This window comes from Macrotis lagotis, chromosome 1 (assembly GCF_037893015.1).
Source record: "Macrotis lagotis isolate mMagLag1 chromosome 1, bilby.v1.9.chrom.fasta, whole genome shotgun sequence".
Lineage (NCBI taxonomy): Eukaryota > Metazoa > Chordata > Mammalia > Peramelemorphia > Peramelidae > Macrotis > Macrotis lagotis.
Genome location: NC_133658.1, coordinates 820,194,416 through 820,213,962, shown reverse-complemented (window position 1 = coordinate 820,213,962; position 19,547 = coordinate 820,194,416). Strand labels below are relative to the sequence as shown.

Below are 19,547 nucleotides of genomic sequence, written 5' to 3'. Positions count from 1 at the left end.
CCATACCTAGAATAGTTCCCCATTTTTTCTTTTAATTAAAGCTATTTTAATTTAAACTTTGTCTGGCATTATGATTATTACCCCTGCTTTTTCACATTTTTTACATTTTTACATTTACTCCAGTTTTTTCTTTTTAGATTTTGGCAAGGCAAATGGGGTTAAGTGGCTTGCCCAAGGCCACACAGTTAGGTAATTATTAAATATCTGAGACTGGATTTGAACCCAGGTACTCCTGACTCCAGGGCCGGTGCTTTATCCACTGCACCACCTAGCTGACCCTCAGTTTTTTAATTTAACTCTGTGTATATCTCTCATTTTTATTGTTTTTTTCTGAAAACAACATATTGTGGAAATTCAGATTTTTAATCTATTCACTTCTATTTTATGAATAAATTGATCCTATTCATGTTCAAAATTATAATTACTTCTTGTGTATTTCCTATCTTATTTTTCCTCACTATACTTCTCATCCTATTTACCCTATCCCTCCTCACTCTTCTAATTTATTTCTTGCAAATTTGGGCTACCTTGACTTCCTACTCCTTAATTTACTCACCCCTCTAAGAGTCCCATCCTTATCCTCTTCCTCCTACCATTCCATCTTAATTTACTTATCTTTCTTTGAGTTTCTACTTTATTCCTTTCCTCTTTTAATTCTTAATCTATGTATTCTTGAAAAGTCCCTCCCTTAATTTATCCCCTGTCCATCTTATTTTTTTCTGAATTTAGAAGTTTTTTTATACATTTTAACCCATTTTAGATAAGATTTAGGTTCCAGCACTACTGGCCACCTACCTCCATTTGTTTCTTACTCATTAGTTCTTCCTCATTTGTATGAGATAATTACTCCTTTTTATCTCCCCCTATGCAGTTTTGCTTTAGAAACATCCTATCATACACAAATCAGCCCAAGACTTTCTTTTATATTATCCAAATAATTATGACAGTCAGAAGAGAACTGATAACATTTTTATCTATACAAAGTAAACAGTTTGATCTTATTGAATCCCTTATAATTGGTCTTTAATGTTTTTACTTTATATTTCTCCTGGATCTTATATGTTGAGTTTTCCATTAAGTTCTACTCTTTTTATCCCAAATATCTGAAAATCTTTCAACTTGTTATATATTATATTTTTTCTATTCAGGATTATACTTAGCTTTATTGGATGTTCTGCTTATTCATAACCCCAGAAATTTTGGTCTCTGAAATATAGGGTTCCAAGATCTATGGTCCTTCAATGTAGAAGCCATTAGGTCTTGTGTAAATCCTATTGTTTCTCTGCAACATGTAAATTGATTTTTTTCCCTTGTGGCTTACAATTTTCTCCTTAACCTGGGAATTTTGAAACTTGGTTATGATATTTCTTTAAATTTTCCTATTGCTATCTCCTTTTGAGTGGTGATCAATGAATTTTTTCTATTCCTGTTATAGCTTCTAGAACTTCAGGGAAAATTTTCCCAATATTTCTTGTAATAGTGAATTGAGATTTATTTTGTTAAATTATAACTTTCAGGTACTACAACAATTCTTATGTTGTCTTTCTTTAATCTAATTATCAGATCAGTTTTTTTCCTAATGAAAAGTCTTTTTGAGTTTGTGACCCTTTGATATTTCTTATTTGAGAAATGAGTGGGTTATTTTTTTAAGAGCCATTCATTATCTTCCTCTAATTATGAACCTAGATCCTCTCTCTATCCTCATAATATTATGTATTGTTGAATTTCTCTCCTTTGTTTACTAATTTTTATTTTGTTTCATTTTATTTTTAATGACATTATTATTATCAGATTTTAGATCAGAGGTGGGGGAATAATGTCCCAGGTCTCATGTCCTCCTTACTGTTATTTTATGATCTCTCTCTCAGGGTTCTCAACCCAAATTTCTTGGTCAGGACTCCCAGTCACACTGCCCCCAAATTCTCTTGCTCCCTATGATCCCTCTGATGCTTTCAAACTTCAGTTATCCATTCTGCCCTAGACCTGAAAACAGGGACTGTGCTCTCCTGCAAGTGTCCACGTGTAGGATTCCTACCCTTCTGCTGCCACAACAACTAGGTGCACACCAGCTCCTTCACCTCTCAATCACAGCCCAGGACTATGTTTGAAAAGCACAACTGAATCCAGTGTCCCCTGACAATGAAAGGTCCCTCAGTTTTCTTCTACTCAACTGACCCCCACGTTTTCTTTGAAAGAAAAGTTCCTAAGGAAGAAGTTACTCCCTAAATCAGTTGCCTCCAGGCTTATTGTTTATTGATTCTTGATTCTGTGGAAAAAGCCTGGAAGTGTTTGCATTTCACTTAGGCCAAACCTACTTTCCCAACTCCCTGACCCCCGACCCCCCCCACCAAGGTTCAGTTTTTCTTGGAGTTTTATAAAGTTGTCTTAGGAGAATTACAGATTATTTTTTTCTGCTTTTCTATGATAATTTTGAGTTGATGCTCTGACTTTTCTTGTGGAGGAAATTTGGAGAGCCTAAACTTAAACTTTTCTGACCTACTTCATCGTCTTCTTAGGATTCTCTCCATGTGTTATATTCATGAGAGAAAATTAATTTTCAGAATTTATTCTGCAAGCTAAAGTAATCAAAAAGAATATTAATTGCATTTTTAAGATCTTTATAAAGTACATTGGAATTTGGAGTATGTCTGATTAGATGATGAAGATATCTAGTTTATAAAAGTCTTGTATTTGGAAACAGACATAATTAAATGACGAATCAATGTGCCATTAAAGTCATGAAAAAAGAGTTTCAAGACTTCTATTTCTTTCTGTTCAGAAGAGTATTTGTCCAGGCATTTTCTCTCTGGAGGTGAATTATCTCTTACCCAATTAATTGATAATTTCTTATACTGGAAGGTGGATATATTAATATCACTGGGTGCCAAGTCAGAACAAAAATGGCTAATAGAGAATTATACAAGATAAATAAGGATGCTAAGAAAACATACCTTACTATCTTTGATGAATTCATGTCCCAGAATATTGAATGAATTGGCAGAGATGATTACTCATTTAGTGACCTTTAAGGGTAGTGAAAAATGGGAAAGGTATGACATTAGTGGAGATGGACCAATGACTTCCCAATTTTGAAAAATGTTAAGAAATCTTAGGTCAGTGAACTGAAGTTCAATTCCTGATAACATTTTAGAATGTAATTTTAAAGGGATGGTTTAGAGGAACTGATGAAGGGAAGTCACAGTTGTTAAGAGCAAGCATTAAAGGCACTGCCTGCCTACCTTCATTCCTTTCTCCTTTCTCCTTCCTTCCTTCCTTCCTTCCTTCCTTCCTTCCTTCCTTCCTTCCCTCCCTCCCTCCCTCCTTCCTGCCTTCCTGCCTTCCTGCCTTCCTTCCTTCCTATCAAAAATGGAAAAAGAAATCATGTATTCCCCATCAGTGAAGACCTTGAATTGGAAGAGATCTGATCCCTTATTGGGAATTTTGTAGAAGTCCTTTACTGTTATCAGCTGAACTAGATTGACCTATGATTTTTTGAGTTCCTTTTTATTATGTGTCTATATGATTTTATGAATTGAATGAGAATCATATCAGGAATCTCATTACCTGGATTTTCTTCTGTGCCTTGCCTTAAAAGTTGTAGTTCTAATTCTCAATTGCCCCTTGGAGATAATCTTTAGTTTATTTTACATATATTTTGTGAGCACATAATTATTTGCATGCTATCTTCTCTATGTAACTATGATCTCCTTGAGATCAGATATTATTTTTGACTTTCCTTCTATCCCCAGCATTTAGCAAAGTGACTGGCAAATCATAGGTGCTTAGTAGATGCTTGGGAATTGACTGAATTGTTCCTGGTAATCTTCATCTGATATTTGTCCTCTGATCTGGAAGAAGACCATGACATTAGGAAGCTGATACCATGGCAGACATGAATTGGATTTGAGTGAGGGGGATGCTGTGCTAAGTCACCAGTCTCACTTTCTCCTCTGATGCCCTCTGGGTCCAGTGGCCAGATATGAATGAAGACTGTTGGAGATGGCCCTGGATGCAAGGCCATCAGGGTTAAGTGACTTGCCCAAAGTCACACAGCTGCTATAAAATGTCTGAGGTCAGATTTAAACTCAGATCCTTCTGACTTCAGGGTTGCTCTATCCACTGCACCATCTGATTTAACAATCTACACCCTAGAAAGGCAGAGGAGTAGAGGATATAGCACTGGATTTGGGATCTGGAGAACCTGGGTTTAACTCCCATTCAGAAATTTCCTAGTTGTGATGCTCTAGGCAAGTCATTTGACATCTCTGATCTTTTAAAAAAATCTTTAAAAAGGGAATTGTTATTCCCATAATACTTAATCACAAATCTGTTGCATGGATCAAATGATGCAATGTGTATTTGTTTTACACACTTGAAACTACTACATAAGTGGAAGTTATTATTAAATTAATATCCCTAGAATGTTATGAATCTAGAGTAAAATCTGAGTAATTCATGAAGAAGCTTTTTTTTTGCTTATTTCTTGCTAGAGAAATATAAAAATAATTCTTGCTAGTCTTAAGAAGGCTAATAAAACCCATTTCATTAGGTTTGTTCGAAGAATGTTTAAGACCTCCCTCCCCAAAAATATTTTATGACATGCAAAAGAAGAATCTGGATGGGATATGACCACTCCTTGGTTTGTAATATGTAATGTTAACAGATGAAAAAAAGAAATTAGAATTACTTGATTTCCTATTTTACTTGGAGCTTTCTACTGATATGGAAGGTCTTCAGACTTAAGGGAATAACCAAAAAAGGCTAATAGGAAATTGAAGCCCATGATAACCAAAGAGATAGTTAAAGGATACACAGTAATCATGACTCACAGAATCAAAGATCTAGAGCAGGAAGGAATCTTAAAGGTCCAAGCTCCTAATTTTACTTATGAGGAACTTGTGACCCATGAAATATATCCTAAAAGTCTAAAAAAATCTGATAGATCATAATTCTTCCTTACTTTCCTATTATCATCAAACAAGCTTGCATCTTAGTTATGATTCTTTGTTTCCTCACTCTGTCTCATCCTCAATATCTAATCAGTTGTTAGTTCTACCTTTGTAACAAATCTCATATATGCCTTCTATTTTGACATTGCTACCATCTTTACACATCACCATGGTCTCATGCTTAGAATGCTACAACAGCCTGTGGTTGGTCTTCTTGACTCAAGGCTCTCCCCAGGTCAGACAATGCCCACTCAGTTGTCAAATTTATCTTACTAAATTGTAAATTTGACTGTTAAGTTTTCTGCACTCCTTGCAACAATTCCATATTCAGCCAATTCCAGGCTCTAGAATCAAATATAATGCCCTGATTGACTTTCAAAGCCATTCAGAACCCCTTCCTACTTTTCTAGACTTCTTACATCTTACTTCTCTCCTCAAACTTTTGGATCTATTAACACTAGCCTCTCTACTAGTCATTGAACAAGACCATTCAGCTCCACTCCAGAAATTTTTTCTGGTTATCTTCCATGCCTGGAGCTCTCTCCCTCCTCATCTTTGCTTTCTGAATTCCCTGGCTGTTTTCAAATTTCAGCTGAAGTTTCACCCTTTGCTTGAAACACTTTTTAGTCCTCAATCTCCAATTGGAGATTATAAATTTATCTTGTATATATCTTGTTTGTATGTAGTTATTTGAATGTTATATCCTCCATATAGATATTAGCTCCTTGATGCAGGGACTATTTTTTTGCTTTTGTTTGTATTGCTAGTCCTTAACATAGTGACCGGCACATAGTAGGCACTTAATCGATGTTTGTAAATTTATTCAGTTACATTTGGAAATCTTGGTGGAATTAAGGAGAAAGTGAGAGTTGCTAGATATTAGAGGATTATTGTCCAGTTCTTTAATGGGAAAATAAAGATTTTTTTGCAATTTGCATTCAATAAACATTACTTCAATTTTTAGAAAAAATCTAGAACACATTATTAAATGACTGATGCATGAGATGCTAAAAATTGAAGAAGGGATAACCAGTATCATTGAGATAGTTTGCCTATATATTCTTTTATTTTTAATTTTGTTAGCATCATATAGAACAATATATCAGAATAATGTCATAATCTTACACCACCTAGAAATGCAAAAACTATCCAGTAAATTTTTGGATTTTTTTATAGACAAGATGGAGAAAAGGTGGGCTGCATTCTGATACATATTTAGGCAGAGGGTTATTGGCTTCATACCTATACTTAAAGGATATTGCTTAATGGAATGGGATTGAAATCTACCTGACATGCCTTTTGGCAGCACTTTTAGATTTATCTGCTTTCTGCAGATTATTTATAATCTGTATTAGTGGATGCATTTTCCCTAGCAAAAGTCATTTTGTTGTTAAAGTTACATATCTTTCTATTTATTCTCAATTAATAAGATTTTGAAGAAATTCTATAATTCCTTGTAGTTGTGGATCTCATTATTTGATATTTTTTCATGTTCACAAAGTATTTGAATGATCCTATATAACTCATTCTTTTTTAGTTATTTTATTCAATATATACTGGTTCTGTATACAAAAAAAGAAATGTTTATAAATCAACGAGCATTTATTAATCATACTCTATGTATTAGGCACTGCCTATGGCAAAGATAAAATTGAATAATGTAGTTTTTGTTTCTCCCTATGTTTCATTGTTTTACTGTATTTGAAGTATCAGTCTTTATTTTCTAGGCTAATTTACCAGTTCTTTTTTTTAGGATTCATTTTACCCTAAATATTAAATTCTTATCAAATTAGGTGAGATAGTGTGGTATACTAGAAAGAGTGCTGGATTTTGAAATATAGAATCTAGGTTCAAATCCTGATCCTGGTATTTATTATCTGTGTGAACTTGAAAAAGTCTTTAAACCTCCATTTACTCATTGGTGAAATGAGGAATTTGGACTTGATGTCCTCTAATATTACTTCCATCTTTAAGTCTATTGTCTTTTGAAATTCACTTAAATCCTGTAATAGATGATTTATCTTCCCAACTTAGACAAATCCTTGTTTTTCTTTCCTTTCTTTCAAGTAACTAACTATACAGTCTCACATTTTGCCCTCACAGTATTCCCTTTTGTATTCATTTATTATGTAATTTAATATAAACATGGCTTAGGATATACTTTGGTTCCTAGGCCTATTATGCTCACTTTCTGCAATATTATTCAAAAATAGTTTGATTACTTGCTTATTTCACAATTTCCTCTTAGAAGTAAAATGTTACTGTAATTTCAATGACTATGGTAAACAGAGTGGGCAGCTCGGTTGCACAGTGTATATATAGAGTGTGAGTCAGGAAAATCTGAGTTCAAGTCTGACCTCAGACACTTAGTAAATGTGTAACTTGGAGCAAATCATTTAATCCTATTTGCCACAGTTCCATCATTTGTAAAAAGAGCTAGAGAAGGAAATGGTAAATCATTCCATTATCTTTGGAAAGAAAACCCAAATGTCAGACATAACTGAAGCAGTTGAATGTATTAAAACAGTTTTAAAAAGTCATTATAAAGTAAGGCAAAAGAAAAAGACAGTAAGCATGCATACAGATAAAAAGAAAGCATATTGACTTTCTCCTACATTACTTGTACATCCCACAGCAGCATTTAAGTTGCATTTGTACTTCTTATTGAAATAGTCTGGATTGCTTTAAGCAGATAAGCCATCAATTGTAATCAATTTGAGTTTTCTCTGTATTGCTGAATGCATTAACCACCCATTGATATTACTAGATTAAGCCCAGAATCCACTGCACTCTTAGTTATCTTAAGGAGTGTCATATTTATAGAACTATTCATATTCCTTTTAGAATATATGCAAGTAACACTAAATGTAAACATTTGTTTTGCAGGGTTTCTAATTATGACATCTTCTGGTATATGCATAATCTCTTTTTCGTCTTCTACGTACTGCTGATGCTGCATGTGTCAGGGTAAGCAAAACGGAAATAAAAGCCTACATTTTCTTCCAGTCCCACTCTAAAGGAACAGGAGCAAAGAAGGAAGGAATTTAGATTGAACATATTTTCCGCTGTCATCATGTTGTGAATCACACATACATGATTTCATGTATTTCAGTAAAGAACATGGAGACATATTTAAAGATGATGAATGCTTGGAAGAATTGCATTGAGAGACAGCTCTGTGGGAGATACCTCATGGGAAATGGTAGCAGTCTTTTTTGAGCCTTGAAAATAAGGGTGGTGTCAAGGAATCAAGAAGAGAAATTGTTCTATTTGTCACTCAGCAAATTGGAAAGAAACCAACTTCCAAGTGTATGAAAATGAAATTTTAGGCATGTTTCTCCTTTGCACTCTATGAGGTCCCAGGGTCCCATATGGATTTAGCCCAACAATTCCTACACTAATGGAAAGCTAAGAACTTGGCATGGTTATGTTATTGTTTATACTTCAAGAAACTGTGTAACTCTTGACAGCTGTAGAATTGCTAATGATAGAGTAAGGAATATTTTGTAGTTTAGAAATGCCCAGAGGCCAGAATAGCTATAAAGAGAGTCAAGGAATCTATAATTCTTAAAGTCAGTGATCTATAACAAACAATAGAAAATTCCAGAGGAGTAAAGACCAAATAATAAATTGCAGTCTTGAGATTAAATGTGAAAAATATTCTTGTCATGTTTCTGAAGTTTACTTGTAGAATAGTGCTTGCCATGTAGCAGGTGTTTAATATATGTGTGTTGAGGGACTAATTAGAGCATATTATTCCTGGGTTCTTCCATTAGGTACATCAGTTATATTTCTTTTGCTTTAGGTTTCATATTTAGTTCCAAGGGGGTTTTAGAAATACACTGTCCTCTTTACTTCTACCAGCTAAATTTGAAATGTTTGCTATTGATTTTGAGAGAAATGAGATGGAAAAGGTCCATATTTAGTAGGTATACTAAGAAAAGCAAAAGAAAACTTGTAGAATCATAGAATCCAAATTCATGAAGGGATATCTATTCTAGTCCATACCTGAAGCCTGAATTCCTTCCATGTCATATTAAATAAAATGATATTTCAGCTTATAATTGAGGAACTCTAGTGTTAGAAAACTCCTTATTTACAGAGCTATCCCATTCCAATTTGGAATATAAAATTTTAAGTTTTATTGGACTAGTCTGCATCTCTGTAAAGTCAAGCAGAGATCTCATCCCTCTTCAAAATGACAACCACTTAAATACTCAAAATATTTCTTTATGATCTTCTCTAAGCTTAAAATATCTAGATTATTAAACATTACTAGTTCCTTTAATTTATCCTTGCACGACATAATTTTGAGTTCTTTTCTCACCCTCATAGTTACCCCTTACTCTTCTCTTCTTCATATAGTTTAATACATGAAAACCACTTCTTATATGGTAAGACCCTTATAAGCAACATCTAGAGATAATGTATCTTCCATATCATTCTTAAAAATGGACAAGTCCAGAACAATTATTAGTCATAAAACAGAATATGGAAAACAGACTTTTTTGAATAAAGATAAAGATGTCAGAAAATAAATATCTTTTTATTTGGTTTGGAAATTTAAACTGTTTAAACGATGTATAGTATTTCAACAGGTTGGGGAACATGTTGGTTTATTTCAAGAATAAGAGGTAGCTTGACTATATATGATGTGTGAAAGGGATAGATTAACTTTTTGTGGAATGAGCAGTCAAATTTGACAAGATCGTAAAACTTAGGAGAATATTATTTGATATGGATGAGAAAGTATTATAATGCATTAATCATATATATGTATATAATTTTTTCAGTTTGGAAATAAGAAAACTAAGAATATTTTAGTGACTTATCCAAGGTTAAAAGGTTAGCAACTAACTAAATTTGGACTTGATATCATTTCTCTTGACATTTGTGCTTATTGTCTTTCATAGGTTGAAATCTGATTATAGAGAGCCTTGTCAATACTATTCAACAGTATTTAGAATCAATTTGTTGGACAATGTAGAGCCTTGCTTTTTTGTAGTAAAGTGATATAATCAGAAAAAAATATATATTCCAAAGATTGCTTTGGTATGATCTTCACCATGTAGGATCAATTGAAATGGTGAGAAACTAAAGGAAGTTAAAAGGTGATTTCAATAATCTTAGTACAAAAAGGTGATTTCGATAATCTGAGTACAATGTAATGGAGAAATGAATTAAAAATGGTACTAATCAGAATAGAGAAGGGATAGAGGTAAGAGATAATTGCAAGACTGACTTGGTCACTGACAATATTATTTGTTTTTTTCTTTTTTTAAAGATTTAATTTATTTTGAGTTTTACAATTTTCCCCTAATATCATTTCCCTCCCCCACCCCCCACAGAAGGCAATTTGCCAGTCTTTACATTGTTTCCATGGTATACATTGATCCAAATTGAATGTGATGAGAGAGAAATCATATCCTTAAGGAAGAAACATAAAGTATAAGACATAGCAAGATCAGACAATAATATATCAGTTTTTTCCCTAAATTAAAGGTAATAGTCCTTGGTCTTTGTTCAAACTCCACAGTTGTTTCTCTAGATATAGATGGTATTCTCCATTGCAGACAGCCCAAAATTGTCCCTGATGGTTGCACTGATGGAATGAGCAAGTCCATCGAGGTTGATCATCACTCCCATGTTGTTGTTAGGGTGTACTATGTTTTTCTGTTTCTGCTCATCTCACTCAGCATCAGTTCATGCTAATCCTTCCAGGCTTCCCTGAATTCCTATCCCTTCTGGTTTCTAATAGAGCAATAGTGTTCCATGAAATACAAATACCACAGTTTGTTAAACCATCCCCCAGTTGAAGGACATTTCCTTGATTTCCAATTCTTGCCACCACAAACAGGGCTGCTATGAATATTTTTGTACAAGTGATGTTTTTACCCTTTTCATCATCTCTTCAGGGTATAGGCTCAGTAGTGGTATTGCTGGATCAAAGGGTATGCACATTTTTGTTGCCCTTTGGGCATACTGACAGTATTATTTGATGAAGTGAAAACAGTTAAATGACTTAGAGATTTGTAGCCTAACAGATAGGGAAATAGAAATAACATTTACACATTAGTACAAAAATTAGGATGAAGGGCCAGTTTAGGGCAAAAAGATGGAGATTAAGTTTTGAACATTCAGAACTTGAGTTGCATTTGGAGGCAGTCTCTTGAACTTGAACTGCACAGAAGATCAGCAGTGATAAGTGGATAGGATACTAGATTTTGAGTCAGAAAGACCTTTTAAAATCCTATTATAGATACTTGCTAATTGTATGACCTGGAGGAAGTCATTTAATGTCACTCAACTTGTTTCTTTAGTTGTAAAATGGAAAGTTCTTTGTAGCCATTAAAGCTCTCTATAAATATTTTTATGACTATGATGATGATCAACACTAATCATACAAGTAGAGACATCCAGTTGCTATAAAGAGATTCTGAACTGGAGTTAGAGAGAAATTGGGGGTTTGGATAGAATTATACATACATATATATATGTATGTATGTATGTATGTATGTATTCATGAGTCTCACGCAGCACTGGCCCTGGAGTCGGGAGTACCTGGGTTCAAATCCGGTCTCAGACACTTAATAATTACCTAGTTGTGTGGTCTGGGGCAAGTCACTTAACCCCATTTGCCTTGTAAAAAAATTTTTTCATGAGTCTTATGCAAAGCAACAATTAAATCAATGAAATATGATGAAAACATCAATGGGGCATAGGGATAAAAAAGTTAGGAGAACTGAAAACAACTTTAGGGGACACATAAAGGATTAAAAAAAGAGGTGACAAAATAGTCAGAGAAGTGGGAGGAGAGGCATAAGGGTGTTAATCTTTTTAACCAAATATGAAAAGTGAATCTAGAGCAAATATTCTTAAGCATTTTTATGTCATGGACACTTTTGGTGATAAAACTTACGAACTCTTCAGAATAATTTTCTTAAATGTATGAGATAAACTGTATAAGATTACAAAGGAAATAAATTATATTGAAATACATTAATAAAAATATTTTTTAACAATTAAGATCCCTCTTTATAGAAGGGGATAATATTCACTTAACAGTGACACAAATTGTAGATAAGTTATTTGAGATAATTATGAGTCATTAACTAAAAAGTTAATGTTGTTTTCATTTGCATTGATGTATCAACATATATTTGACATGTATGTATATATGATATAACAACACACATCAATTTACATATATATGCATATCTATCTAGCATTTATATAGCATTTATATATAAATTTGCTAAGCACTTAGCACAGTGCTTTGGGCAATTCACTTAATCCTGATTGCCTCATGTCCAGGGCCATCTCCAGTCATCCTAATTCATATCTGGCCACTGGACCCAGATGATTATGGAGGAGAAAGTGAGATTGGTGACTTAGCATAACAACCCTCTCTCTCAAATCCAGTTTATGTGCTTTTCATGGCATCACTTCCCTGATGTCGTTGTCTTCTTCGAGAATTAAGGACAAACTGCATAAGATTTAATTCGTATGTTGTAAAAGACAGTCATTTTTGTATGCTATGTTAGTCAAACCATATATAGAATTTGGCATTCAGTTCTATTCACAACATTTTAGGAGAGCCACTGACAAAGTGAAGTCTATACCAAAAAATGCAACTTAGGATGGTGAGGAGTCTTGAAGGAGGTTTGAATAATGGAATGAGTCTTTAACTTAAATGATGTGTGTTGTATGGAAACTAATTTTGGCTCAGTGTAAGAAGCAACATCCACCAAGGTAGAGATACTTGAAAACAAAATGAATTGACAAAACTGTTAGCACATTCCCCCAAATCTCCAAGTGGAACTAGATGACCACTGAGTGGGATGTTCTAAGATGTCCTGTAAGAAAGGCATGGGTTCTTAACTTGGTGTCTTAGGACTCCCAAAAATGTAGGTGGAGAGATTTCAATGGAGAAAATGACGTTGGGGGGGGTGACATCTTTATTTCCACTAACATCTAAATTATATTTAATATTTTCTTAATTATGAACATAGGTAACAAATGACAATAAAGTTAGAGTATATTAGGTGGCCAAAAAAAGGATTGGAGTAGTTGATTTCTAAGTTACTTCAAAGTGATCCTTTTAAAGTTCTATTTTACCATGATTTCAGAGAGTTTTAAGCCTAGTTGGTCAGTGTACTTTATGAATGTAAGGTGCATAATAACAATTGTTAGTATATGGTTTAGACTTGAAATTCCCTTAGTGTGGGAAATTTTAGGGGAGGAAATTCCTTTTCATATTCAGACTGGAACCTATTGTGCACTTTTAGTCACAGAGAGAGCTGCCTATATATAATATCTCAGAGTTATTAAGCATTTTTTTTGCAAGGCAAATGGGGTTAAGTGGCTTGCCCAAGGCCACACAGCTAGGTAATTACCAAGTGTCTGAGACCGGATTTGAACCCAGGTACTCCTGACTCCAAGGCTGGTGTTTTATCCACTACACCACCTAGCTTCCCCTATTAAGCACTTTTAAGCTTAAAAAGTGTTTTGCATTCATTTTTAAATTTTTATTGATATTTTATTTTTTATAATATAAGCACTCATTTTCCCATTGAAGTTTCATTCACACAATAATCCCTTAGGATAAGTACATAGAAACTGGACCTATGATTCCACTGATATAAGGAGTTTCTGAATGAAGAAACTTCCACTACTAGTATTGTGGCCTGTTTTTTGTCCTCTTAGTGCAATCAATCAACATTCATTTTCATTGGGCTAAGTACTGTGAATACAAAATGAAGCAAAAATTGTCCCTGTCCTAAAAGAAGTTTATATTCCAGTAGGAGAGATATGATGTAAGCTACCAGATAAATAAAAAATAGATTAGAGATTTAGAGCAGGTGTTAGTGCCTGAGAAGTTAGGACCATCAACTAGATCCCCTCAGTTGCTGCCAAGCTTCTTTGATCTACATGATCATACATGAGTCAAAATATTAGTAAAATAATGAAGTTAGATTATATGACCTAAAAGAACCGTTCCAGTGCTGCTAGATTTGTGTTCCTGTGATTCAGTAGATCATTCCATTATATTACTTTGTACATATTTTCCAAAGAATAGAGAGGAAAAATACATTTAGACATTAATAAAGAAAATGTGTTAAAACCAAACTCTATTTAGTACTATTTATTTCAGCAAAGTAATTTTACCAATATATAATTTTAAAAATTCTTCACCAGATCAGAAAGACTCCCTTTGAATAGTTCATAATTATTCTAACTTTAGATAATCATTAAAATTTGTACTATAAATTCTAACCTTTGGTTATACAAAGGAATCTCCTTCCTCACCCACTATTTAGAGATAGGTAGGAAAAGGTCTCTATTTCCTTGCCCCCAGTTTGGTCACTTGATTCTGCTGATCTTTATTGAACTTTTCAGAGAGGATGGCATTTCTATATCTAATGAAATGTAGATTGCTTCAGAAATCAGTTAAAAAGTGTATATATATATATATATATATATATATATATATATATATATATATGTATCTCTAATATCCTACTTTCCCATCACAGCTGGACTTGCCCATCTAAGTGTTCATCTAGGGAATAAAATACATACATGCTTATTTCCATAAGAGATGATGTGACTCAATCCTCAGCAGACTCCTAAGGGGAGGGAAAAGGCAATTATAAACTTTATAAAGCACCAATTGGACAGCTCAATTCTAGCGCCTCTGAAGAGAGTTGACTAGGGAATGTATCATAAATGAGAGATGGCACCTTTGCTTCTGTAATTATACCAGCATTCAACACTCTCAATGGTGGCAGCCTGGGAATATGGCTTGGGCAAAAATTGCATTTTCAAAATTTAAATGAGAGAAAAAAGAATGTGACAGTTATGGAAAGAGTGAGGCAGGAAATTTGACAGAAAAACCAGTAAGAAGAAGTTGAAAATAAGTTCAGATAAATAGTTCTGGCAAGGAGAGTATACTCAATAGTGATAGGTTGCATTTCATCCATTTCTTATGCAGACGCTCTTGAACTTTTCAGATCTTCTGTTAATATAGGAAGATTATTTTCTAGCAGAATCCCCCTTCTCTTAAGATGAGTACTAGTGAGAGTTCCCCTTGAAATAAGATTCATGTTCTAGTTGACCTATTTCTTCTAAAAGGAAATAGTATCTGTTGGTATGCTTCTAAGTTCACTTAGTCTTTTAGCCAGCAGTAATCCAATAGAAATCCCAAAACAGATGGTTACATTGCATGGACATCTCTTGTAAATTAGGCATTATGAAAATACACATACTGCTGGTCTGTCATGCTGATGATTTTAAGAGGTGAACTTGGGTTAAGAAAAATATGAAGCTCATCTAAATTGAAAATAGGAAATAAAGAGGGAAAACTATTTAGACATCATGGTTTATAAATATTCCTAATTTCTCTCATCTGGATCTGATGGCTTTATTCTAAGTCTGAGAAAAAGTGGATATGAAGACTTCCTTAAAATCCAGTTTTCTTGTCATAGAATCCTACTTGCTACTTATTAGAGCTTAGGTTCTTTTTTTATTTTATTCTTTTTTAATTAAAGATTTTATTTGAGTTTTACAATTTTTTCCCCAATCTTACTCCCCCCCCCCCAGGGAAAGCAATTTGTCAGTCTTTACTTTGTTTCCATGTTGTACATTGATCCAAATTGAGTGTGATGAGAGGGAAATCATATCCTTAAGGAAGAAACAAAAAGTATAAGAGATAACAAGATCAGACAATAAGATAGCAGATTTTTTTTCTAAATTAAAGGGAATAGTCCTTGAACTTAGTTCATACTCTGCGATTCTTTATGTGGATACAGATGGTATTCTCCATTGAAGACAGCCCAAAATTGTCCCTGATTGTTGCACTGATGGAATGAGCAAGTTCATCAAGGTTGAACTTCACCCCCAGAACTTAGGTTCTTAAAGATTTTTTTCTTCCATAGACCCCTTTAACAGTTGGTGAGGCCTCTTGATCCTTTAACAATATATTATTTTTAAAAGCACAAAATAAAATGCATGGAATTATATAGAAAACCAATTATCTTAAAATATTACAGTTGCAAAATATATAATTAAAAAAAAGTTCACAGAACCCAGGTTAAGAATTCCATGTACAGGGGTGGCTAGGTGGTACAGTGGATAGAGGACCAGCCTTGGAGTCAGGAGTACCTGGGTTCAAATCTGACCTCAGATACTTAATGATTAACTAGCTGTGTGGCCTTGGGCAAGCCACTTAACCCCATTGCCTTGCAAAAAAAATAATTCCATGTAATGGGTCTTACCAGTGATTAAAATAATTAAAATTAAACATTTTTTGACTCTTTTTCTTAAATTATAATGACTGAAATGGTATATGGAAAAATGGTATATGACTATTGAGACATGATTGAGGGTTATTCTTTCATTCCTGGGTAAAATGAGATGATATACAGTGTAACTGAAGTGCTTTCACAACCTTAAAATTTTATGTATAATTGTTAATTTTCTTTTTTTCCTTCTCTCCCTTCCTCTCTGCTTCCCTCCCTCCCTTCATCCCTTTCTCTCCTCAATTTTCTGGGGCTATGGTCCAATATAGTTGATGAATTTTCCAATGTCAAATTTAGTTTTCTTGAAATTGAATCAGTTCTTTGGTTTTGAAAATGAAATCTAATACAACTAAAGGAAATCAAAAGGAAGTGAAAAGAGTCCTCATTGTTGATATTTTGAAATTTGAGTTCTTTAAAATTTATGTCTTTGGGTTAAAACCTAATCAATTACATTTTTCAATTTATATGTCATTTTTTAAAATCCAAAACATTTCTACAAGACTTCAAATAACAATAACAACAAATCCCCAAACTGGAGATCTATCATAAAAATATATTAGAAAGAAGAAAGTTTTCGTGGTCTTGTTCTCAGTAAAGAACATTATTACAAAGAGATTATGACAAGCAGAACAAAGAAAACAGCAGGCAAGCTGCCTTGTTCACTACATAATAAATCAGTAGATAATGAAAGAGGGTGTTAAGGCTGCAAATCTCAAAATATCAATGAATTTTAATGAAGTTATGCAATGAGTTGCCTATCAAGCCCTAGATCTTTCAGTCTTAGACTGAAATGAAATGTGTTAGCATGTTCAAGGAATATGGAAAAATTGACACAGAAGTTACATTTGTGGCATGTTCCTTTCATTAATCTTAAGGGAAGTCAATCAATAAACCTTTATTAATATCCTATTGTGTATGAAGCACTGACCTAAGTCCTAAAAATAAGGCAATTGATAATCCATATTTTTATGAGGTTCATAATCTAATGACAGAAATCAGATGTAAACAAGTATGTACAAACAAGATATATACTAGATCAATTGGAGATCATCAATAGAAGGAAGATATTATAATGAAGGCTCCTTGGAATAAGCTTCTTGAAGATGTGAGATTTTAGTTGTAGAGCTGAGGCAGAGATCGGGACCAGCTGCACTGGAAATTGACCAATCTGACCTTGAACCTTAGATTTAGTGACTGCCAAATGGCTAAAACCGTTGTTATTTTACTAACTTGATAATTCAATTAAATAAAAATTTGTTAAATATAACACAGCAATTAAGTATAGTATTCCACAAATGTAGTTCCTTGTTCAGGTCAGGTCATCACAATTCATTAGGGACATTGATGATTAGCAACAGGAAGTCATAATGGTGAGTGGCCTTGAAACCTTGATTTCATATGAATTGCATCTAATCTCCACTTGAAATGCTTAACTTGGGAAAGAGTAGATTTTTTTCTTTGGAGGTCTCTAAAACAGGCTGATTGAATATTTATTGAACTTGATATAGTAGGGATTCTTTTTCAGGCATGAATAAGGCCTTTACCAATAAAAGATCTTTTATGATTCTGAAATTCTTTGATTTTGTATTTTATGGTAGACTGTTTTTTAGAATCATAAACTTTTAGATCTATATGAACATTAGAGACTATTCAGTCCAATCCCATCACTTAACAGATGAGTGTAAGGCATTATTCTTTCTGCTAATTTTAAATCGAAAAAATGCATAGTCTTGTTTTCTGTGTTCTTAGTAGGGTAAATGCAAATCAGACTACAATATATGTATAGATAAAGGTATAGGTATATATATATATATATATATACATATATATATATTTGAATAGATATATGGTTGCACATATTTGTGTTCATAAAGAATTTCCAAGTTTAAAATAAGTTTGGCTTCCTCAATCTCTCATTCTATTGAACCATAAATACACATACTCACATAGACATATAAGCATATACATGCACACATATATGTGTTCATCCCTTTAGTCTTGTACTCATCTTAGATCTGGATTTGAATTCTTTCTAACATTTACACTTTTACAAATACTGTCACTTTTTCATTGCCCCAGACATTTCTCTTAAATTATCTAGTACTGCCAGTCAAGCTGCCTTAGAAAAGATAGTTTTTATATTTTCAGTTCCCTTCACTAGTGAAATTATAAGTCTAAACATGTACATGAGTTTAATATTTCCATAATTAAATTTATCTGTTGTATTTTTTATGTCTACAAAAAATGTGGTTTGTATTATATATATGTATATCTATCTATCTATCTATCTATCTATCTATCTATCTATCTATCTATCTACTTTATTTCACAGTTGGCCTTTTTACCTATATATAGTCGTCTTTTTGGTTAGTTGAGGAACAAAGGAAGGTTTTCTTCCCTCCATCCCTCCACCTCCCCAAGAAACTCCAACACCATTTTAGGGTGTACCAAATGTCTTAGTATAGTTTTAAACTTTAATAACTAAAAACTGAACTATGATATTTGGGATACCTTCTAAATTTGGTTTGTACTTTCCAGGCTTAGATTTGTTAACAAAATTCTCCAGATCACATATAATTAGAATGGACTCAAATAATAATTCAATTCCTTTTTTACTTTAATTTATTTATGTTTTTGAATTTTACAATTTTCCATTAATCTTACTTCTCTCTCCCACCCCCAAAGAAGGCAGTCTGTTAGTCTTTACATTTTTCATGCTATACATTAATATAAATTGAATGTGTTAAGTGAGAAATCATATCCTTAAGGAAAAAAGTAAAACATAAGAGATAAAATTATATAATAAGATAATGGTTTTTTTAAATTAAAGGTAATAGTCTTTTGTCTTTGTTCAAACTCCACAATTTTTTCTCTGTATACAGATGGTATTCTGCATCTCAGAAACCCCCAAATTGTCCCTGATTGTTGCACTGATGGAATGAGCAAGTCCATTAAGATTGTTCAACAACCCCATGTTGCTGTTATGGTATACAATGTTCTTCTGGTTCTGCTCATCTCATTCAGCATCATTTCATGCAAATCCTTCCAGGCTTCCCTGAATTCCCATCCCTCCTGGTTTCTAATAGAACAGTAGTGTTCCATAACATACATATACCACAATTTGTTCAGTCATTCCCCAATTGATGATTCTTTGCCACCACAAACAGCTGCTATGAATATTTTTGTACAAGTGATGTTTTTACCCCTCTTCGGGGTATAGACCCAGTAGTGGTATTGCTAATTTATTTCTTTAATAAAAAAAATCTATTCTTTATCATTTTTTCCATAGGAAAATATA

The 19,547-nt window shown here is 33.3% G+C and overlaps 1 protein-coding gene across 5 annotated transcripts in view; it reads left to right on the top strand.

Moving 5' to 3' along the window:
* NOX4 (NADPH oxidase 4) overlaps nucleotides 1-19,547 on the top strand; it is a 255,234-nt gene that overhangs the window by 64,002 nt on the left and 171,685 nt on the right. For all 5 annotated transcript variants that reach the window (XR_012474419.1, XM_074217078.1, XM_074217079.1 and 2 more), the window contains one exon: nucleotides 7,836-7,916. Coding sequence is in view for 4 of the 5 variants with exons in the window: in XM_074217078.1 (XP_074073179.1) it covers nucleotides 7,836-7,916 (81 nt within the window). In the remaining variant the exon portion in view is untranslated. The remainder of the gene's footprint in view (nucleotides 1-7,835; nucleotides 7,917-19,547) is intronic.